At 37.3% G+C, this 19,760-nt stretch overlaps 1 protein-coding gene across 1 annotated transcript; it reads left to right on the top strand.

Annotated features, from left to right (window-relative positions):
* The first annotated feature begins 16,125 nt into the window (after positions 1–16,125).
* Positions 16,126–17,903, top strand: LOC131602218 (protein ELC-like). Its single transcript, XM_058874265.1, has one exon. It carries the CDS (start codon positions 16,284–16,286, stop codon positions 17,541–17,543), a length of 1,260 nt encoding a protein of 419 aa, XP_058730248.1. The 5' UTR covers positions 16,126–16,283; the 3' UTR covers positions 17,544–17,903.
* The last annotated feature ends 1,857 nt before the right edge of the window (positions 17,904–19,760 follow it).

The following is a 19,760-nucleotide window of genomic DNA, read 5'->3' as shown; positions in this document are numbered from 1 at the left end:
GTGATGATGGATGAATTGTAATTATTATTATTGGGATGATTGTGTAAATAATTGAATGATTGTGCATGATTTGGTTAATGTGGCAATGTGGTGAGGTTGTAATGATATAAGTATGATTTTGACGTTATATGTGGTGTGAATTATATATGATATAATTGTAAGTGGTAATGAAACCGTATATATCATTTGGTGTTACTTTTGGTGAATTATTGGTGATGGCATTGTTCATTTGATCTAGTGGTGATGTTGTGACAACATGATTATAATATTGATAATGTGTGTATAACGTGATCATGTGGTGATTGTTCTGATCGTATGATGATGATTGATTTGTTTTGAGTGATGCATGATACATGTACATACTTGTTGGTGATAACTATGGTGAGTTATAGTGAGACGATGCGGTGCATCGGATCGGTGATGTGTTTAAGTATGTTATATGTGTGCATTCATTCATATGCATTCGGTGATGGATCCCGGTAATGTTTGAATCAAATGGTGGACATATTTCCCATTGTGCGGAAATTGTGTCGGTGGGCCGTATCTCGATGAGGCGTAGATCGGTCAGGTGGATTAATTCCACGGATTATTGGTACCACATGCATAGTGTCAGTTGGTCATATGCATCTTTGTCATAACATGATTAAGTTGATTGCAGTGTTATGTTTGGTGTTGTATTTGTTGTGATTGATGAATGATAATCGAATATCTGAATATATGCCAAATTGGGTGAATGATATATTATGATGTTTTATTGCTTATGAATGCATAACATTGATTAAATGAGAATGAGACTCACCCTTACTTGTTGACATTTTTCAGATTGAGGAGTAGCGGCATTAGTGCTCGGTGAGGATGACTCGTAGAGTTTATCCGTTTATGTTGGGTTGTGTCGGTCATGCTCTGATCTTGTAACACTGGGGAACGATAGTTTTAGAGTTTTGTGAGATTACTCTATTTTATTTGGTTTTGAATTATATATTTCTATTGGTTGTATTGACGATGCTTTCTTATTCCGCTGTGATAAACATGATTATATTTTGATAAATCGTTTCCTAATGAAGCATGACTTTTGACCATAGTTGGTTTATTTGTTTTAAATAATTGTGGCACCCTTGTGTTTATGTTTTTACTCTGGTTATTCTATTAATTTCCGCGGGGTTTAGAAGGGTGTTACAGCTTGAATTTTCATGGCATTGAGTATGAGGCGCAACAAATCAGGAGCATAACATCAAACAACCGAAAGCAGTCGTTTATGGATAAATTGTTCTTGTATTGCTTGTATGGTTCATATCATTTACAAGCATGAACCTAATTTAAGAAATATTTTCTGGAGGTGCCCATTCTAGCAAAGTAATACAACATGTAACTTGCTTATTTGGGATGAAGACCTAGCACAAAAAAATGAGGTGGAGGAATCAGTTGATGAGGATTGAAGCAAAGAACAGAGGTACTTGGAGGAGATGCAAGGAGTGGAAATTTTGAAGGAGATGTACGAAAGTTCATTGAAGAAGAACAAGAAACTGCAAATGAAGATTAAGTCAAAGGCTTATCATGGAAAACTTAAGTCTATTTGCATTGTATTTTTGGTTATGCTCAATATGTTTTTGTTGTTGAAGTGTAAATGTTGATGAATGCTCAAAATTTGTCTGTCTTTTAATAATGTTATTGTCAATCTATTGGTTTAAGTAATGTTTGTTATGTTGTTAATGTAATGGTTTTCAATTTTTTAATGGAATGTTATTATGTGATATAAGAATTTTCAATGACATGTAATTTTATAATGACTTATAAACCAGAATTTGCAATGACCTATAATTTTGTAATGACTTATAAACTATAATTTGCATTTACTTGCAATTTTGTAATGACTTTTAAATCAGAATTTGCAATGACATATAAATCCATATACCAGAATTCACACTATATGAAATGTAATTTTGTAATGACTTATAAATCTATAAAATATAATTTGAGATAATTTGATAACAACCATTGATTCATATTGCAGAAATTCATTCAGTCAAGTTGACAAAACATTAAAACAACACTCATGGTGATACAACGCCAGTTAAAACACTAAAACAGAAGTAACCCATGGTGATACAACACTATTCAAAATACTAAAAGAAGCATAATCCATGGAGATACAACACCTTCAAAATAGACACACAAGACATTTAAAAGTAAAAACAACAGAAACACACGACTCTTTCATTGAGTAAGCCCCTTGTAAATGTCCTCCCATGTTTTTTCTTCATTGTGGGTTCTTCATCATCATCAATCACCAAAGGATCTCCAGAATCTCTACCAGGTCCAACAATGTTCTTTGATTGTAGAGTTTTGAGTCTGTCACTCTTTCTTGGTACATCTTTGACAGACTCGCTCTTTTTTGGCGAAGCTTTGACAAGCCCACTTTTACTTAATGCAACACTGTTTTCAACCTTTATCTCTCTTGGTGATTTGAATTTTAGTTGTTTTCCATAGAAAGTACTTGCACCAATTGGTGGTTGAGCAGATTCCTTTGCAGTTGCAGCAGAGTCCTTTGCACTTGCAACAAGTTCTTTAGCAGTTGACTTCATAGGTGAAGTACCAATGCTCAATGGCTGAATGTCCAAAACTTCATCACTACTAAGAATTGCTTCCAATGTCTCATAATCCTATTCATGGTACTTGTCAACACTTATCTCAACAGTAGGTTGTTGTGTTGGATCAAAAATAGGTTGTGGTGTTGGCTCAACAATAGGTTGTGCACAAGATTGTCCAACATGTGACTTCTTCTTTTTCTGTGATGTCTTAGTTGTACCCTTAGGCCTCCCCTATTACAATGACATACATTAATGATAATAGTTTAGGAAATAAAAAAAAACATAATATCACAAGTGTAAGAGCAATACCCTTTTTTTGGTGCAACATTGGATTCAACAGTCTGGATGACTTGCGTAGGAATTGGATTAGTTATAGCACCTATGATTAGTGTTGGTTTTTTGCCATTTGTGCTGGCTTGCTTCATCTGATTCTCTCCTACGTAGTTTCTTGGGCCTCCCTAGACCATGCTTGTACATAGGTGGTAATATCAATGGATCAATGGTCCTAGGTGTTAGTTACCAAATTGTGTTAATATCTTGGGTAATTTTTGGTAACTTTCAAGTCTTTTTGTGGTTAGTATTAGTATTTTATTATCATTTGGTATATATATTCTTATATTTATATTATTGTCGAATAGTCCTTATCTTTGCAATTTGTGTGGATTTTATAGTTTTTTGCTAGATAAATGGAAGCTTGGACCATGGAAAAATGAATTGAAGATGTTCCAAGACCAAAAACCAAGGATTGCTGGAAAGAGGTACCGCGCTAAGCACGGTATAGGCGCGCTAAGCGCGGTTTTGAAGAAAAGAAGGAAGTTCTGGCAGAAACTTCCGCGCTAAGCCCGGTATGGAGCCCGCTTAGCGCGGTTGGGCGGTTTAGCCATTTTGGGATAGCGCGCTTAGCCGGCTTCACTGCGCTAAGCGCGGTCTGCGTAATGTTGTTTATTTGTTTAAGGGCCAGAACAGATATTTAGGGAGTTTTTTTAGAAATTTTAGAGAGATAAGAGAGCACTAAACTACTGTAGCAACTGAAGAATTGGAGAATCGAAGCCTTGATCGTCGATTAATCGCCGTAGATGCTTGTCATTCTTCATCCTTACCTTCTTGAGCAAGCTACCATTTTCATGGATAGCTAAATCTCTTTTGTATCAAGATAAGATGTAATCTTCCTAGCCTTTTGTATGTTTTTCTTGTGAATATATTATGTATGAACAAGTGATGATCAATATAGATGGTTTAGTTTGTTTATTAAAGCTTTTTTATGGTATAAGTGTTTAAAACATCAATGTTTGTATCTAGACCTAAATTTATCATCTATCAAACGATAGATTGCAGACATGGATTTAGCGTTGAATGTTTACTTAGTATCGGTTTTAAAACGTTATTTGTATTGTTTAAACGGTGGAGAAATCGTCGGTTAAACAATACGATAAATCTAGCTATATTGTTACGGACACGGACGGTATAGACGTCGATACGTAATTATATTGATCGTTAACGAGTTCATATACATATATTTATAAGGAGATATACAAAGTTAGGTCGATGAAATCGAATCTTGATACATTTTCTTTAACTTAGAACTTTCATTAATTTACTCTTTGCTACTAAAGTGTTGAATGATCTTTATCAAACTCAAAACTAAAGTAACATTAACTCAAAACAAAATAGGCTATAGAACGGCGGTGATATCGCAATAATCCATGTGGATACGATATAAATGAAAAGTACACCACAATACTCTTTCAATAAAATGGCGCCGTTGCCGGGGATTGTTGTTTTGATATTGCAAGCATTGCAATAGTTTGTTTTGTATTGAGTCTTATAATTAATCTCTTGTGTCTAAAATTTTATTCCTTGTGTGTGTTAATTTGCTTGGTTAGTTTTTCAGATTACAGTTTATGCGAGGACGTGTACCTGCAGATCAACTCCTTTTTGATCCTGAGATTAAAAAGACTGCGCGTAGAGAGAATAACAAAACTCGTAGGAGGAGACAACTAGCTAGGGAAAGAAGACAACAACAAGAAGCATCTTCTTCTTCAACTCCGGTTGAAAACTTAGTTGAAGGAGAAATGGCTGAGGATCCTAATGTTCCAGCTCGAGGGCCTTGTGTTAATAGCCCTCGTCTGAATGCACAATTTGCTCGTGATCAAGCCAATGGAAGGAACTCTGAGATGAAAACGGGGTTACTTCAATTACTTTATCAGAATCCTTTCACAGGCGCAGATCACGAGGATCCTTTTACTCATCTAACAAAGTTCTATGAGATCGCCAGAACCATTGGTGCTCCGAAGGCCGAAGAAGAACAGGTGTTCAGGAGACTATTTCCTCATTCCTTAATTGGAAAAGCTAAGGAATGGTACCTTAATCAACCAAATAATGTCATGACTAATTGGAACGAGTTAGAAGAGAAATTTATGGATCGGTTCTTTCCTCACAATAGGTTCATGGAAGCGAAAACTTCTATTGCGGTGTTCTCTCAAGGTCCGAATGAATCTCTCAATGAAGCATGGGAGAGGTTCAAGTCCATGGTTAGAAAATGAAAAGGGCATGGGTTTGATGAATTGTCTCAAATCCATATCTTTAGAAATGGACTCCAACCTCAACCAAAAACACTTTTAGATGCTACCGCGGGTGGTTCGTTGATGTCAAAAACTGCTGCAGAAGCAATTGCTATCATTGATCGAATGGGTTTGAATGATCATCAAGGGCAACATAACCGTAGTGCATCGCAAAGAAAGCCGGGAGTTCTTGAATTGAATACTAGTGATGCAATACTTGCCAAAAACAAGTTATTGACACAACAAGTAGAATTGCTCACTCAACAAATGTCAAAACTCCCTCAACAAATCAAAGAGATAAATGGGATCCCTTCTAAAAATTAACAGGTAATGTGTTGTGAATTGTGTAGGGGTGACCATCAAACTGGTTTTTGTCCTCCACCCGGTGAAGAAGTGAATTATGTTTCTAATCCTAATCAAAGTTATGGTGGGAGACAACAACAACAACCATACAACAATAACCAAGGTTACCAACAAAGAGGTAATCAAGGTTATCAACAAGGATGGAGGTCGGATGCGGGTCCATCGAATCGTCAAAATCCTTATCAAGGTGGTTACAATCAACAACCTCAACAAACAAAGCTTTCAATAGAGGATACTCTTAGCCAATTCATGCAATTTCAAATTGCAAGCCAAAAGAGTACGGATGCGGCCATAAAGAACCTTGAAACTCAAGTCAGACAATTGTCAAAGCAACTTGCCGATCAAAACAAAGGTCCCTTTCCGGCTACTACACAAGAAAATCCTCGTGAGCATTGTAAGCCTATTCTAACTCGTAGCGGTAGAAATATTGATATGGGTGTAGGAGAGATAGTCGAGGAAGAAATTGTTGAAAGTGAAAAAGATAGAGTGATTGAAGTAGACAAAAATGTTGAGGGTGATTTAGTTGAAAATGAGAAAGAGAAAGAATTAGTGGAAAAAGAAAATCCGGAGATAGAAGTAGAAAAAGAGAGAGAAAAAAATTGAGTGTGAGTGAAAAGGCCAAGATGAAAGAGGATTCAATTCATGTAAAAAAAATTACCTTACCCTCCTGGTCCGTCAAAGAAAGAAGATGCAAAACACTATGTTCGGTTCTTGGACATTTTTAGTAAGTTACAAATAAATGTTTCTTTTTCCGAGGCATTAGAGCAAATGCTGATGTACTCTAAGTTTATCAAAGACATCATCACCAAAAAAAGAAGATTCTTGGATCCGGAGGTAGTAATGGTGAGCTCTTGTTGTAATGCGTTAATTCAATGCACTAGACCAATTAAATCAAATGATTCTGGACGGGTAACCTTGCCGGTGTATATTGGAAATGTTCATATAGGCAAAGGATTGGTGGATACCGGTTCTAGCATTAATTTGATCCCATTGTCTATGGTGAGAAGGTTAGGAATTAATGACTTGAAGCCGACTCGAATGACATTATCATTAGCGGATAAGTCCACAGCTCATCCTCACGGAGTTGCGGAAGACTTGCTTGTCAAGGTTGACAAATTTTGGTTTCCTGTTGATTTTGTCGCCATAGACATGGAGGAAGATCCTGATATACCATTGATCTTAGGAAGGCCTTTTATGAAGACGGCCCAAATGATGATAGACATTGATGATGGCTTAATGAAATTAAGGTACCAAGACGAGGAATTATGTCTTGATCTCTTTGAAGCCATCAAGCATCCGAGTGATGATGATGATTATTTTAGAATCGATGCTACATAAAAAGTTATTATGAAAGTAGAGAATCAAATGCTCTTGTCTAATCCTCTTGAGAAAACTTTGATGGAAGCTCTTGAAGTGCTCACCAAAGACCAAGAGAAAGAAATTGAAGATTGCTTGAGAAATCTTGAGGCTTGTGATGAGATGAATCCATTTGAAACTCAAATTGAAGAATTGAGAGATGAGCCTAAAGTTGAAGAGCCAAAGGTGGAATTGAATGTGTTACCTTCTCACTTGAAATACGTGTTTCTTGGTGACAATTCAACTAAGCCGGTTATCATAAATAGTGGTTTGTCTAGCAAGGAAGAGCATCGATTGAAGGAAATTTTGATAAAGAATCAAGAAGCAATAGGATGGGTTTTATCCGATTTGAAGGGTATTAGTCCGGCCTATTGTATGCATAAGATTATGTTAGAAGATGATTTTCGGCCCGTGGCACAACCTCAAAGGCGATTGAATCCAACCATGAAAGAAGTTGTTAGAAAAGAGGTTGTGAAGTTATTAGAGGCGGGGATGATTTATCCTATCTCCGATAGCGAATGGGTGAGTCCGGTGCATGTAGTTCTGAAGAAGGGTGGATTGACAGTTGTGAGGAATGAAAAGAACGAATTGATTCCTTCGAGAACGGTGACCGGTTGGCGTATGTGTATTGATTACCGGAGGTTGAACCAAGCTACAAGAAAAGACCACTTTCCATTACCGTTTATGGATCAAATGTTAGAGAGGTTAGCCGGAAGAAATTTCTATTGTTTCCTGGATGGTTATTCAGGATACAATCAAATAACAGTGAATCCGGCGGACCACGAGAAAACTGCTTTTACATGTCCCTTTGGCATTTTTGCTTACCGACAAATGCCATTTGGACTATGTAATGCTCCTGCAACATTTCAAAGGTGCATGCAAGCTATTTTCTCAGATTTGATCGAGAAGAGCATCGAGGTATTCATGGATGATTTTTCTGTGTACGGGTCGTCTTTTGACTTGTGCTTGAAGAATCTTGATGTGGTGATGAAGTGGTGTATTGAAACAAATTTGGTTCTCAACTGGGAGAAGTGTACTTTCATGGTAATGAGTGGGATAGTTCTTGGCCACAAGGTTTCTTCAAAAGGACTTGAGGTCGATCCGGCAAAAATCGAAGTAATTGAGAAGCTTCCCCCTCCGGTGAATGTGAAAGGCATAAGGAGCTTTGTGGGACATGTTGGTTTCTATAGAAGATCCACCAAGGATTTCTCCAAGGTCGCAAAGCCGTTGAGTAATTTGCTCAACAAAGGTACGGAATTTATTTTTGATGAATCATGTTTAACAGCTTTCCTAGAACTCAAAGAAAAATTGACCACCACACCCATAATTGTCGCTCCTAATTGGTCGCTTGAATTTGAACTCATGTGCGATGCGAGCGATTATGCGGTTGGTGCGGTCTTAGGCCAAAGGAAGAACAAAAATTTCCATGCTATACATTATGCGAGCAAAGTTTTAAATGAGGCACAGGTTAACTATGCCACTACTGAAAAGAGTTGCTCGCAATTGTATTTGCATTGGAAAAATTTCGTTCTTACCTTATTGGATCGAAATTAATGTGTTACACTGATCATGCCGCAATCAAATATCTTCTCACCAAGCCTGATTCAAAATAGAGGCTTATAAGGTGGATTCTTCTACTTCAAGAATTTGATCTTGAAGTGAGAGATAAAAAAGGGACAGAAAATTTGATTGCGAGTCATTTATCTCGGTTAGTGAATACCGAGGTAACAAAACATGAAAAAGAAGTGAGGGATGAATTCCCGGATGAAAAACTGTACATGGTTCAAGAAGTTAGACCCTGGTTCGCGGATATGGCTAACCACAAAGCATCCGGCTGGATACCGGAGGATCTAACTTGGAATCAGAGAAAAAAGTTTTTAAATGATGCCAATTTCTATGTCTGGGATGAGCCTCACTTGTTTAAGTTACATAGTGACAATCTGTTGAGAAGATGTGTCGCTGATGAGGAAACAAAAAGCATTTTGTGGCATTGTCACAATTCGCCGTATGGTGGTCATTTTAATGGTTTACGTACGGCCACAAAAGTCCTTCAATCGGGATTTTGGTGGCCTACTTTGTTCAAAGATGCTTACCACCATGTTGCCTCATGCGACAGTTGTCAAAGAACAGGTGGAATTGGGAAAAATGAGGAAATGCCCCTCCAAAGTATTTTAGAGGTAGAAGTATTTGATTGTTGGGGCATTTACTTTGTTGGACCATTCCTTTCCTCTATGTCCAACGAATACATCTTGGTAGCTATAGATTACGTGTCTAAGTGGGTTGAAGCGATTGCTTCACCCAAAGCGGATGGTAAGACCGTGATTAAATTTTTGAAGAGAAATATATTTTCACGGTTTGGCACGCCAAGAGTGTTGATTAGTGATGGCGGATCTCATTTCTGTAATGCCCCGCTTGAGAAAGTGTTGGAACAATATGGAGTGAAGCACAAGGTGGCTACTCCATACCATCCACAAACTAATGGGCAAGTTGAGAGGACCAATCGAGAGATAAAGAGAATTCTTGAAAAAACTGTGTCTAGCTCTAGGAAGGACTGGTCGATAAAATTAGATGAAACCTTGTGGGCGTATCGGATTGCTTTCAAAGCACCGATCGGTCTTACACCATTCCAAATGGTGTATGGTAAAAGTTGCCACCTTCCCGTAGAACTAGAACATAGGGCGTATTGGGCATTGAAGCTTTTAAATTTTGACCAAAAGTTGTGTGGGGAGAGAAGAAAAATCCAACTTCATGAGTTGGAAGAAATGAGATTGCATGCTTACAAGTCAAATTCAATTTACAAAGAAAAAACCAAATTCTATCATGATAGTAAGGTCAGAATGAAAGAATTTAAGGTGGGCCAATTGGTGTTACTTTTCAATTCCCGGTTAAAACTTTTTCCGGGAAAGTTGAAGTCGAAATGGTCAAGACCGTTTCTGGTTAAGGATGTGAGAAGCCAATGGGCTATTGTGATAAAGGACCAAAAATCGAAGCAAGAATGGGTTGTTAATGGACAGAGGTTAAAGGTTTATCGAGGGAGTGATTTTAATCGAGAAACATGTGTTTTATCGTTTGGTGATCCCTGATTACCTTTGACCGTCGAGCTGACCGACGTTAAACAAAGCGCTTATTGGGAGGCACTCCAATTTGTAAATATTCAGCTTGTTTTATGTGTTTTTTATCCTTTGTGTTTTTTGCGTTCTTGTCGAGCCAAAACCAGCCTACCGGTAAAGTTACATTTGCTGGTAGAAGAAAATTTTTTCTGTGTTCTGTCACAGGCGCTTAGCGCGCTCCTAGCCCGCTTAGCGCGCTTTGAAGATTTTTTGAGCCTTAGTTGCAGTAAGTTTCGCACTTAGCGCGCTTACCACCGCGCTTAGCGCGGTCTGGTTTTCAGAAAATAATTTTTTGAATTTTTTGGGCCCTTAGTCCTTGACCCGGCCCAGTACGAGTTTTAGTGAGGGAAGTAGGGTTTTGAGGCCATTTTGCCTCATTTCCCCCATTTTCTTCTCTTAAGCTTTCTCTTTATTTTCTAATTGCTTCCATTGTTAGTCAAGTTCCTTTGCTCTTTCTTCATCTTCATCATCACCAAGGTAATATCTTCATCTTCTTCTTGTTATTTCATTTCTCTTATGTTTGCTTTTAAGGTTTAGATTTAGATTTAGAAGTAGAAATGATGTGGTAAGGGTTTGGTGTGTTGAAGACTTAGTGCTAGAATCTGTTTACCCGTGCTTTACATGTGATTGAAATCAATTTTGGGTGCTGAAAGTGTGGGGAAGAAACCCTGGTTCGTAGGGAATTTTTCTACAATTCGCAGAGCCCGCTTAGCGCGGTCTGGGAGTTTCAGAAAAATTCCCTCTTTATTCTGCTTTTGTCTGATGCAGGGAGAGTGATGGATGCTGTTAACACTTAATTTGGCAGTATATTTTTTTTATTTGTGTTAACATTTTGGTTTTGTGGTGTCGTTTTCTTGATTATTTCAGATGGGACCAAAATTCTTAGGCTCTAAGAAGCGAAAGACCGGAACCGAAGGTGGCAGCTCTTCTCAAGCACCTAGGGCTATTCCGTTTAATCAGAACTGTTTTAAGGGTCATGTCAAAGAGGAAAGGTACAAGAAATTAGAGGTTAGGACATGGTGGCCTGGGCGAATTGTTAGAATCAATCCTGAGGGAAGCTATGGGTGGTGTTATAACACCCTTGAGGAGTATGGTTGGCTCAAACTTTGTGAGCCTGTACCTAAGTTTCACTTGGAGATTGTTCGAGAGTTTTATGCTAATGCCGTGCCAAGTGAGGAATTTCCTGTTGAAGGTGTTGCTTATGAGTTCAAAACTTGGGTGCGTGGAAAGGAGATTGACTTTTCTCGTCAGGCTATCCGTGAATTTTTAGGGACTCCTTTGCCTTTTGAGGATGGTGAACTTTGTGGTTATCATGTGCAGTTGACACAGGGTAATTTTGATTTTGAGCAGCTTAAGGAGGTTTTGTGCATGAGGGGGCATTCTTATGATCTTAATCCTTCGGGGCAGCCCCAGAAGTTCTCCAGAAAAGTGTTGAACACTAATGCTCAGATTCTCATGTCGGTGGTCCTTCATAATTTGAGGCCTAGGAGTCACACTTCCTCTTTGCCTACTGAGTCTGCTGCACTGGTTGCTCGTATGATTGAGCACGAGCCGATTGATATTACTCGCATTATTGCGAATGAGCTCAAGAGGGTTGCTTTGAGTGGCACTCGCCATGGTGATCGTGCTCCCTGCAAGTTGATTTTCCCTGGTCTGATCATGAATCTGTGCAAGAAAGCTAGAGTGCAGATTTCTTCTGAGGGTCTTATGTCAATTGATACTTTTATTGACGATATTTTTATTGAGCGTTACTGTTTATCCAGGTTGACTGCTGTTCCTGTTGCTGCTGCTCGCCCTGCTTGCCGCTGTAGTGATCCTGATAGAGAGGAGAATTTGGCATTTCATATGGCGCATCAGAGAGCATTCATGTTTTTGCATGACTCTATGTCACAGTTGAGGTTGCAGATGATGGAGCCCAATGTGGCTCATCCGTGGAGTTCTCGCCAAGACTTGGTGGATTATGCTAATTGGCCTGAGGTCAGGCCATTTCCTGAGGAGGAAGTTGGCGAGGATGAGAATGAAGATGTGGAAGAAAATCTTCAGGATGATGATGAGTAGTCATGTGGTGGTTGATTAGTATTAGTATTAGTTATGATTAGTTCTAGTTTTTTTTTTTAAATTTTATTTATGATATTTGACTTTAGTTTAGTTAAGTTATGATATGTTTTGTTCCATCCTTTTAAAGGATGAGGTATTTTGGATCTTAGGCATTACTATGCCTTTTGGATATTGTGACACCTTTTGGTGTTTGTTTTTAATTTATTAAGTTTTTTGTTTAATTTCTTTATATTTCTATATCCATATGCAATTGTGTTTAAATTTTTGTTTGTCCTTGTGAAAGTGCTTCATTGATGAAAGCAAGTTTTGTACAACCAATTGGGGCGGTGATGATATAATGTGAAATTAGTACGTGCAAGGTACATTTTTACCGTTTCTTTAATATACCATGAATTAGATGCTTTTAATTGTACAAATTAGATGTCACATTTTCTTTAACAAAAATAGTTCAATAATGAATCTTTGTAGTACTAAAATTAGTGTGAGGAGCCTTTCCATTGTATATATATATATATATATATATATATATATATATATATATATATATATATATATATATATATATTATTTTGTGGTTACCAACAATGTGCGTTTAACTCGTGTTTATTATGTTTAATCTTGCATTTTTATTTAATTGTGTAAAGCATGAAAGTGATCAAAGCATTTTGTTTCGCATTACGAGTATAAATTCTCTACCAAATATAACCTACCCGGTGAGTGTGTGAGTATTTGCTAACCACTTTGGGCCGCTTTGCCAAGATTCAATCGGTATCATGTCCTTGTTTATAATTGCCGATTTTTGATCTGAATCTTGATGACTTTCTTTCAACCTTGAAGAGTACCATGAAACGTGGTTATGATTGATTCCTTTTCGCCTTAGAATAGGGAGCATTCGTGATTATGTAGTGGTAATATTCAAGTTGGGGAGAATGAAAAATATTGGTTGTATTGGTGTCGAGAAGAAAATAAGTGATTGCTCAAGAGAGAAAAAGAAAAAGAAAAATAAAAAGAAAAAGAAAAAGAAAAAGAAAAAGAAAAAGAAAAAGAAAAGAGCTTTGTATATAGCTAGTTTCCTTTAAATTAAAAAGGGTGAACTCTTGAGCAATAAAATTATGTGATCGGTTGATAAGGATGTGTGGATGTAATTGTGATTTGAATGCTCTCTTAGGTATTGACCCTTTCGTTTCAATAGCCTTGAGAAATGACATTTCCTTGTTAACCAAGCCAAGCTACAACCCTAGAGTCTTTGTGATTCTTGCTTTTACGCTTTTTATATAAATATTGTGTAGATGAATGCATAATTGATTCTGGATGTTGGAGGCATTGTTGTGTGAGTGTTAGGATCCTCAATTTTGTCTCTTACTAGAGAAGTGTGTAGGTTGTGATTCAATCTTGAACTTATTTTGTTTTAGGAATTGTTGACATCAAATGTGTATTTAGTATTAGTATCTTAATCATGGTGTTATTTTAGCAAGGGTAAGATGTTACTTGTGTGCTTGTGGAGTTTGAACCACCCATTTGTTCTTGTCTTAGCTTGTGATCTCTTGGTTGTGTTTGTTTTTGTTTGAGGACAAACAAAGGTTTAAGTTGGGGAAAGTTGTTAGTTACCAAATTGTGTTAATATCTTGGGTAATTTTTGGTAACTTTCAAGTCTATTTGTGGTTAGTATTAGTATTTTATTATCATTTGGTATATATATTCTTATATTTATATTATTGTTGAATAGTCCTTATCTTTGCAATTTGTGTGGATTTTATAGTTTTTTGCTAGATAAATGGAAGCTTGGACCATGGAAAAATGAATTGAAGATGTTCCAAGACCAAAAACCAAGGATTACTGGAAAGAGGTACCGCGCTAAGCACGGTATAGGCGCGCTAAGCGCAGTTTTGAAGAAAAGAAGGAAGTTCTGGTAGAAACTTCCGCGCTAAGACCGGTATGGAGCCCGCTTAGCGCGGTTGGGCGGTTTAGCCATTTTGGGATAGCGCGCTTAGCCGGCTTCACCGCGCTAAGCGCGGTCTGCGTAGTGTTGTTTATTTGTTTAAGGGCCAGAACAGATATTTAGGGAGTTTTTTTAGACATTTTAGAGAGATAAGAGAGCACTAAACTACTGTGGCAAGTGAAGAATTGGAGAATCTAAGCCTTGATCGTCGATTAATCGCCGTAGATGCTTGTCATTCTTCATCCTTACCTTCTTGAGCAAGCTACCATTTTTATGGATAGCTAAATCTCTTTTGTATCAAGATAAGATGTAATCTTCCTAGCCTTTTGTATGTTTTTCTTGTGAATATATTATGTATGAACAAGTGATGATCAATATAGATGGTTTAGTTTGTTTATTAAAGCTTTTCTATGGTATAAGTGTTTGAGACATCAATGTTTGTATCTAGACCTAACTTTATCATCTATCAAACGATAAATTGCAGACATGGATTTAGCGTTTGATGTTTACTTAGTATCAGTTTTAAAACGTTATTTGTATTGTTTAAACGGTGGAGAAATCGTCGGTTAAACAATACGATAAATCTAGCTATATTGTTGCGGACACGGACGGTATAGACGTCGATACGTAATTATATTGATCGTTAACGAGTTCATATACATATATTTATAAGGAGATATACAAAGTTAGGTCGATGAAATCGAATCTTGATACATTTTCTTTAACTTATAACTTTCATTAATTTACTCTTTGCTACTAAAGTGTTGAATGATCTTTATCAAACTCAAAACTAAAGTAACATTAACTCAAGACAAAATAGGCTATAGAACGGCGGTGATATCGCAATAATCCCTGTGGATACGATATAAACGAAAAGTACACCACAATACTCTTTCAACACTAGGCCACTTATTTTGGCCATTTAAGAGGTGATGACTTCACTATAGAACTTTTTGTAAGTGTTCTTATGTTAGAATTCACGAACATACTTAATGGGCTTATCTGCTTTCCTATAGATTGTAGCTATACCATGTCTACACGGTATCCCAACTAAAGACCAGTAATTACATGTACATGTTTGTTAGTCAAGTCCACTACAAAGCTGCCAGTAAATAGGACATGGGTGACTTGAAAGGTTAACCTACATGCATATGTTGCCAACCAACTAGCACTTTTTTATATTTCTCGGTGTAAGTGGTTTGGTCATAATCTAACCATTATACTTATATACCTTATCCCTAAGGGTTGCAAACCTTCCCATTAAGTAATTCCTTATCCACTCAAACATGGTCTCTTTCTAAGCAACCCTTTATGTAAAAAAACTACCTTAAAGTTACTCATTTCCTATACAATAATATACATTCAGTCAACATGTTTTCAATTTAGGTCAAAGGTAAGGGACCACACACATAGACAATAAACAATACAAGGAAAATGACCACACATATGACATTCAACAATACAATACATGTTTATGTCATTAGCAAGAGATGAATAAAGAAGGAGAAACACACAATCCGAGACCACAACACCTAATAAATAAAGGGATGAAAAGGACAAACCTGAGACCACAATGCTTGATGTTTCAACAATAGGAAACCGACAACAACACTTTTACATGCAAGGGACCACCGTAACCACCAAAAGTAGATTGACCTTCAACGCTTTCACCATCAACTTGTAGAAGACGACGACTAGGGCAAATTGGTTTAAGTGTATAATACTTGAATTATTTGAGTGTTGTTTCATATCATTTCTATCGACCTAAAGTTTGGCAATTCATATATTTACACGATGGTAATACAAATCAAAAGAAATTCCACAATAGCAATGCCACGTAATGCTCCGTTACTAAGAACTAAAGGGAGGAATGAAAGATAGAGACGAAAAATATTTAAAGGACCAAACCTTGAATGATATGTTTCCAAGAACTAAAAACGAATAATGATATATTTGTAGGGACTAAAAACTTATTTAAACCTAGCGTCAAATACAATTATACATTAATAATATTTTAAAGTATAATTAAAAAAAATCTTTAATTATTTATGGGCACCTATCATAGTAGTTTTTCATCTTTTTGGTAATTTATTTATTTTGTTCAAAATGGAAGATTCAAGATTAAAAAGCAAATGATGCAATTACCGCATGAAATCTATTTCCGTGGAAGCACCGTCGACTGAATCACGCGTAACCCATACCCACCTCTCTAAGCTACCTTTTCCTTCACTTCACCTTCCTCAAACCATTTTCTTCTTCCAATTCTCAATTTCTCAACTTTCTCTTTCCAATTCTCCAATCACCAACCATGGTTCCACCGGCGACACAACCGCCGAACCCCCAAGAAACCCAACAATTCCTCAGCTCCGTCCTCTCCCAGCGTGGCCCATCCGCCGTCCCCTACTCCGAAGACACCAAATGGCTCATCCGTCAACACTTGATCTCTCTCCTCACAACCTTCCCTTCCCTTGAACCCAAAACCGCTACCTTCACTCACAACGATGGCCGCACCGTTAACCTCCTCCAAGCCGATGGAACCATACCCATGACGTACCAATCTGTTACCTACAACATCCCTGTTGTTATCTGGCTCATGGAATCGTACCCTCGTCACCCTCCTTGTGTCTATGTTAACCCTACCAGAGACATGATCATCAAACGCCCTCACCCTCATGTTAACCCTTCTGGCCTTGTTTCTGTTCCGTATTTGCATAATTGGATCTACCCTAGCTCCAATTTGGTTGATCTTGTTCTCTCTTTGAGTCTTGTATTTGGTCGTGACCCTCCTCTTTATTCCCAACGTAGAACTAGTAACAACAACCCTAATCCCAATCCCAATCCCAATCATAACCCTAATAATAACCCTAATCATAACCCTCATCAAAATCATCATCCTAATCCGAATATCAATCAAAGTTCTAATTTTGCAAATGCTTCTTCATCTGGGTATCCCCATCCTGCTAGGAATAATTACCCTCCTTCGCCTTATTCGCCTTCGCGTCCTACTCATACGGAGGATCCTACTGAGGTTTTTAGGAGGAATGCTATTAACAAGCTTGTGGAGATGGTACATAATGATGTTACATCTCTGAGGAAGACTAGGGAAGCTGAAATGGAGGGTTTGTTTGGTTTGCAAGGGGTTTTGAAGCAGCGGGAGGAGGTTCTGGATAAAGGTGTGAGGGAAATGCGAGAGGAGATGGAGGGTTTGGAGCAGCAACTTCAGATGGTTTTGATGAATACTGATGTTTTAGAGGGTTGGTTGAGGGATAATCAAGGGAAGAAGTTGGAGAGTTTGGAGAATGTGGAGGATGCTTTTGAGTGTGTGGATGTGCTTTCTAAACAGATGCTTGATTGTACTGCTGCTGATTTGGCTATTGAAGATACTCTTTATGCGTTGGATAAGGGTGTTCAGGTGGGAGCTGTGCCGTTTGATCAGTACTTGAGGAGTGTGAGGGTGTTGTCGAGGGAGCAGTTCTTTCACCGGGCTACGGCTGCTAAAGTTAGAGCTGCTCAGTTGCAGGCTCAGGTTGCTACTATTGCTGCGAGGAGTCATCATTATGGTAGCTGAGGAGACATGGCTAGGTTTGTATCTGAAGGTTATGGAATCGTTCGTTGTTAGTTCTATTTGGTACAGATTGCTATTTGTTTATTGAGTTTTAAGTTGCTGCTTCTGTCCAATAGCATAAATTGGCAGCCCCTTATGCCTCGAACAGCTTTGAGATTTTACGCGCATGAGGCTGTACCGTTGTTTTTATACAGATTTAATGATATAATTTTCTTGAAACTTTGTTTTAAGGGACTGTTAGCTCAAGTTTTTCAGTGTTTAGAGGTATACTTGTTGTGGATCACTGGTTTGTCTCACTTTGTATTTTTTAAAAACAAACATTGGATATATTGTGATAGGTATATATATTTTTTGTTGAATTAATTGATGCCTTGCCTTTTAAAGTTATTTACGCTAACTGAGTATCAAGACTTTGTTTGTTTTCGCAGTAGAAAGTTCCTTGCGTTTATTTTTAAAATCAGGAAGAAGTATTTTCAAAGAATTGTATGCCCTAGTTTGTATTTGGGGAAGTATCTGTTTTTTATTGGCTTATGACTTTTGAAAGTTGAACTGAATTAGACATTTTTGGAGCCTCTCTAAGAAGTAACAATGAGTCTATGGGTTAAATTACCATGTTCAGCTGGTCTTTTACTATGGTACCAGTCTTCTAGATTTTCAATGCTAGCTCAGAATTTCGCTGGTGTTGTATTGATTTGGATTGCATAGAAGTGCATAAGTTTGGTCACAGGGATTTGAGACAAAGATGAACACAAACTCACCCTCTAGTTCTAGTGCTTCACTGTCTGTATGGTCTGATTAGTAATTGTTCTATTTGAAGTTCATGGGGAATTATGAAATGAGTATAGTGTTAGAAAGATGTTAAGAATTGTTTTCTCATATAAAACAAGTTCTCTGAATATTGGAAATATACATAAAAATACATATCCCCTTGAAAAGCAACAAAAGCAAACCATCAGTTTTCAGTACAGTAGTAACAAGTGCTTCAATATAATAGCTGTCCTTTTTTCTTTATGCATTTGTCAATGACTCCTTGAAGTCCTTCTTATGCATGTATTATGCATACATAAAAGCCACTGATTGTCATGTGAAGTTACTGATATGGAATGGAATATGACTTTTAGGTCATATATACTAAGTAATTACTTGAATGTAAAATCTTCGAAGTGAAGTGAAAGAAATGAAGTTTCATCTTTTGTTTTATGAAATGGATCATTCTTGTTGCACATGTATCATGTATCATGTTATGAAAAGAAGAGACCATGCAGGCTTAACTTATATTGATTCTTTTATGCTTCAAAGGCATCAATAGATTATATTAAGTTATGTCAAGGGAGGCAGACTAGACTTTGATAGACCACAAGTATCATTGTGAACCTTTTTTCACGAGAAGATGTGATTAATGTCTATACTATTATAAACAATCGCAGAGGAGCATGTCTGTGATGGAAATATAACATGTTTTGAATGTTTCAATTGGAGATGTAACATGATGCGAATAAAAAAATTTGTCTGTAGTTGGATGCGATGAGGAATCTTAGTGCATTTGGCCATTAGGCTGCTGGAAAACAGATTTGCTACTTGAGGGTTCATAGTATACATGATATTCTAGTTTAGACATGTTCAAGAAGAGGGGATCTGGTTTTGTAGTTTTTAGAGTTAAATAGGCATCATTTGGATATAGAATTGCTTGTTTGGTTACATTTGTTTGATGGATTATCATGATGTTGGATTGCTGCTGCACAGCTTAGCACAGATAAACATGTTTTTCATGTGCAGGGCCAAAACACCTACACCTGTGTGAATTAGATATCCTAGAACTGAAAAAGAGGCTAGTTTAAGAAACATCTATTTCATAGTAGCACATTTCCTCGTCAGAAAATTTCTTTTCTCCATCTCTCTTCCGTTAAGGATTGTTTGTTTGTGTAAACTGAATTTATGATTCAGAGAAGGTGCTAGTTATTTACTACTTGGTTGAACTTGTGAGTCAACTTCATATCTCTTAAATGATCATACTTAGAAACTCTGCTCTTGCAGTCTCTCTTCAGGCTGATGTGTCTACATCTCTTCTTCTTTTGTTTGATTTTTCTTTGTACCTATGATGAAATATGGTGGATGCAGAAAAATATGTACATCATTTTGATCATTTTTTTCTAGTGATAATTTGCCAAATCGTTGCGCCTGAAATAATATAGTTCATATTTTCATTGATTAATTAAGCTG

This window comes from Vicia villosa, linkage group LG5 (assembly GCF_029867415.1).
Source record: "Vicia villosa cultivar HV-30 ecotype Madison, WI linkage group LG5, Vvil1.0, whole genome shotgun sequence".
Classification (NCBI taxonomy): domain Eukaryota; kingdom Viridiplantae; phylum Streptophyta; class Magnoliopsida; order Fabales; family Fabaceae; genus Vicia; species Vicia villosa.
This window is presented reverse-complemented; position numbering and strand designations above follow the sequence as displayed.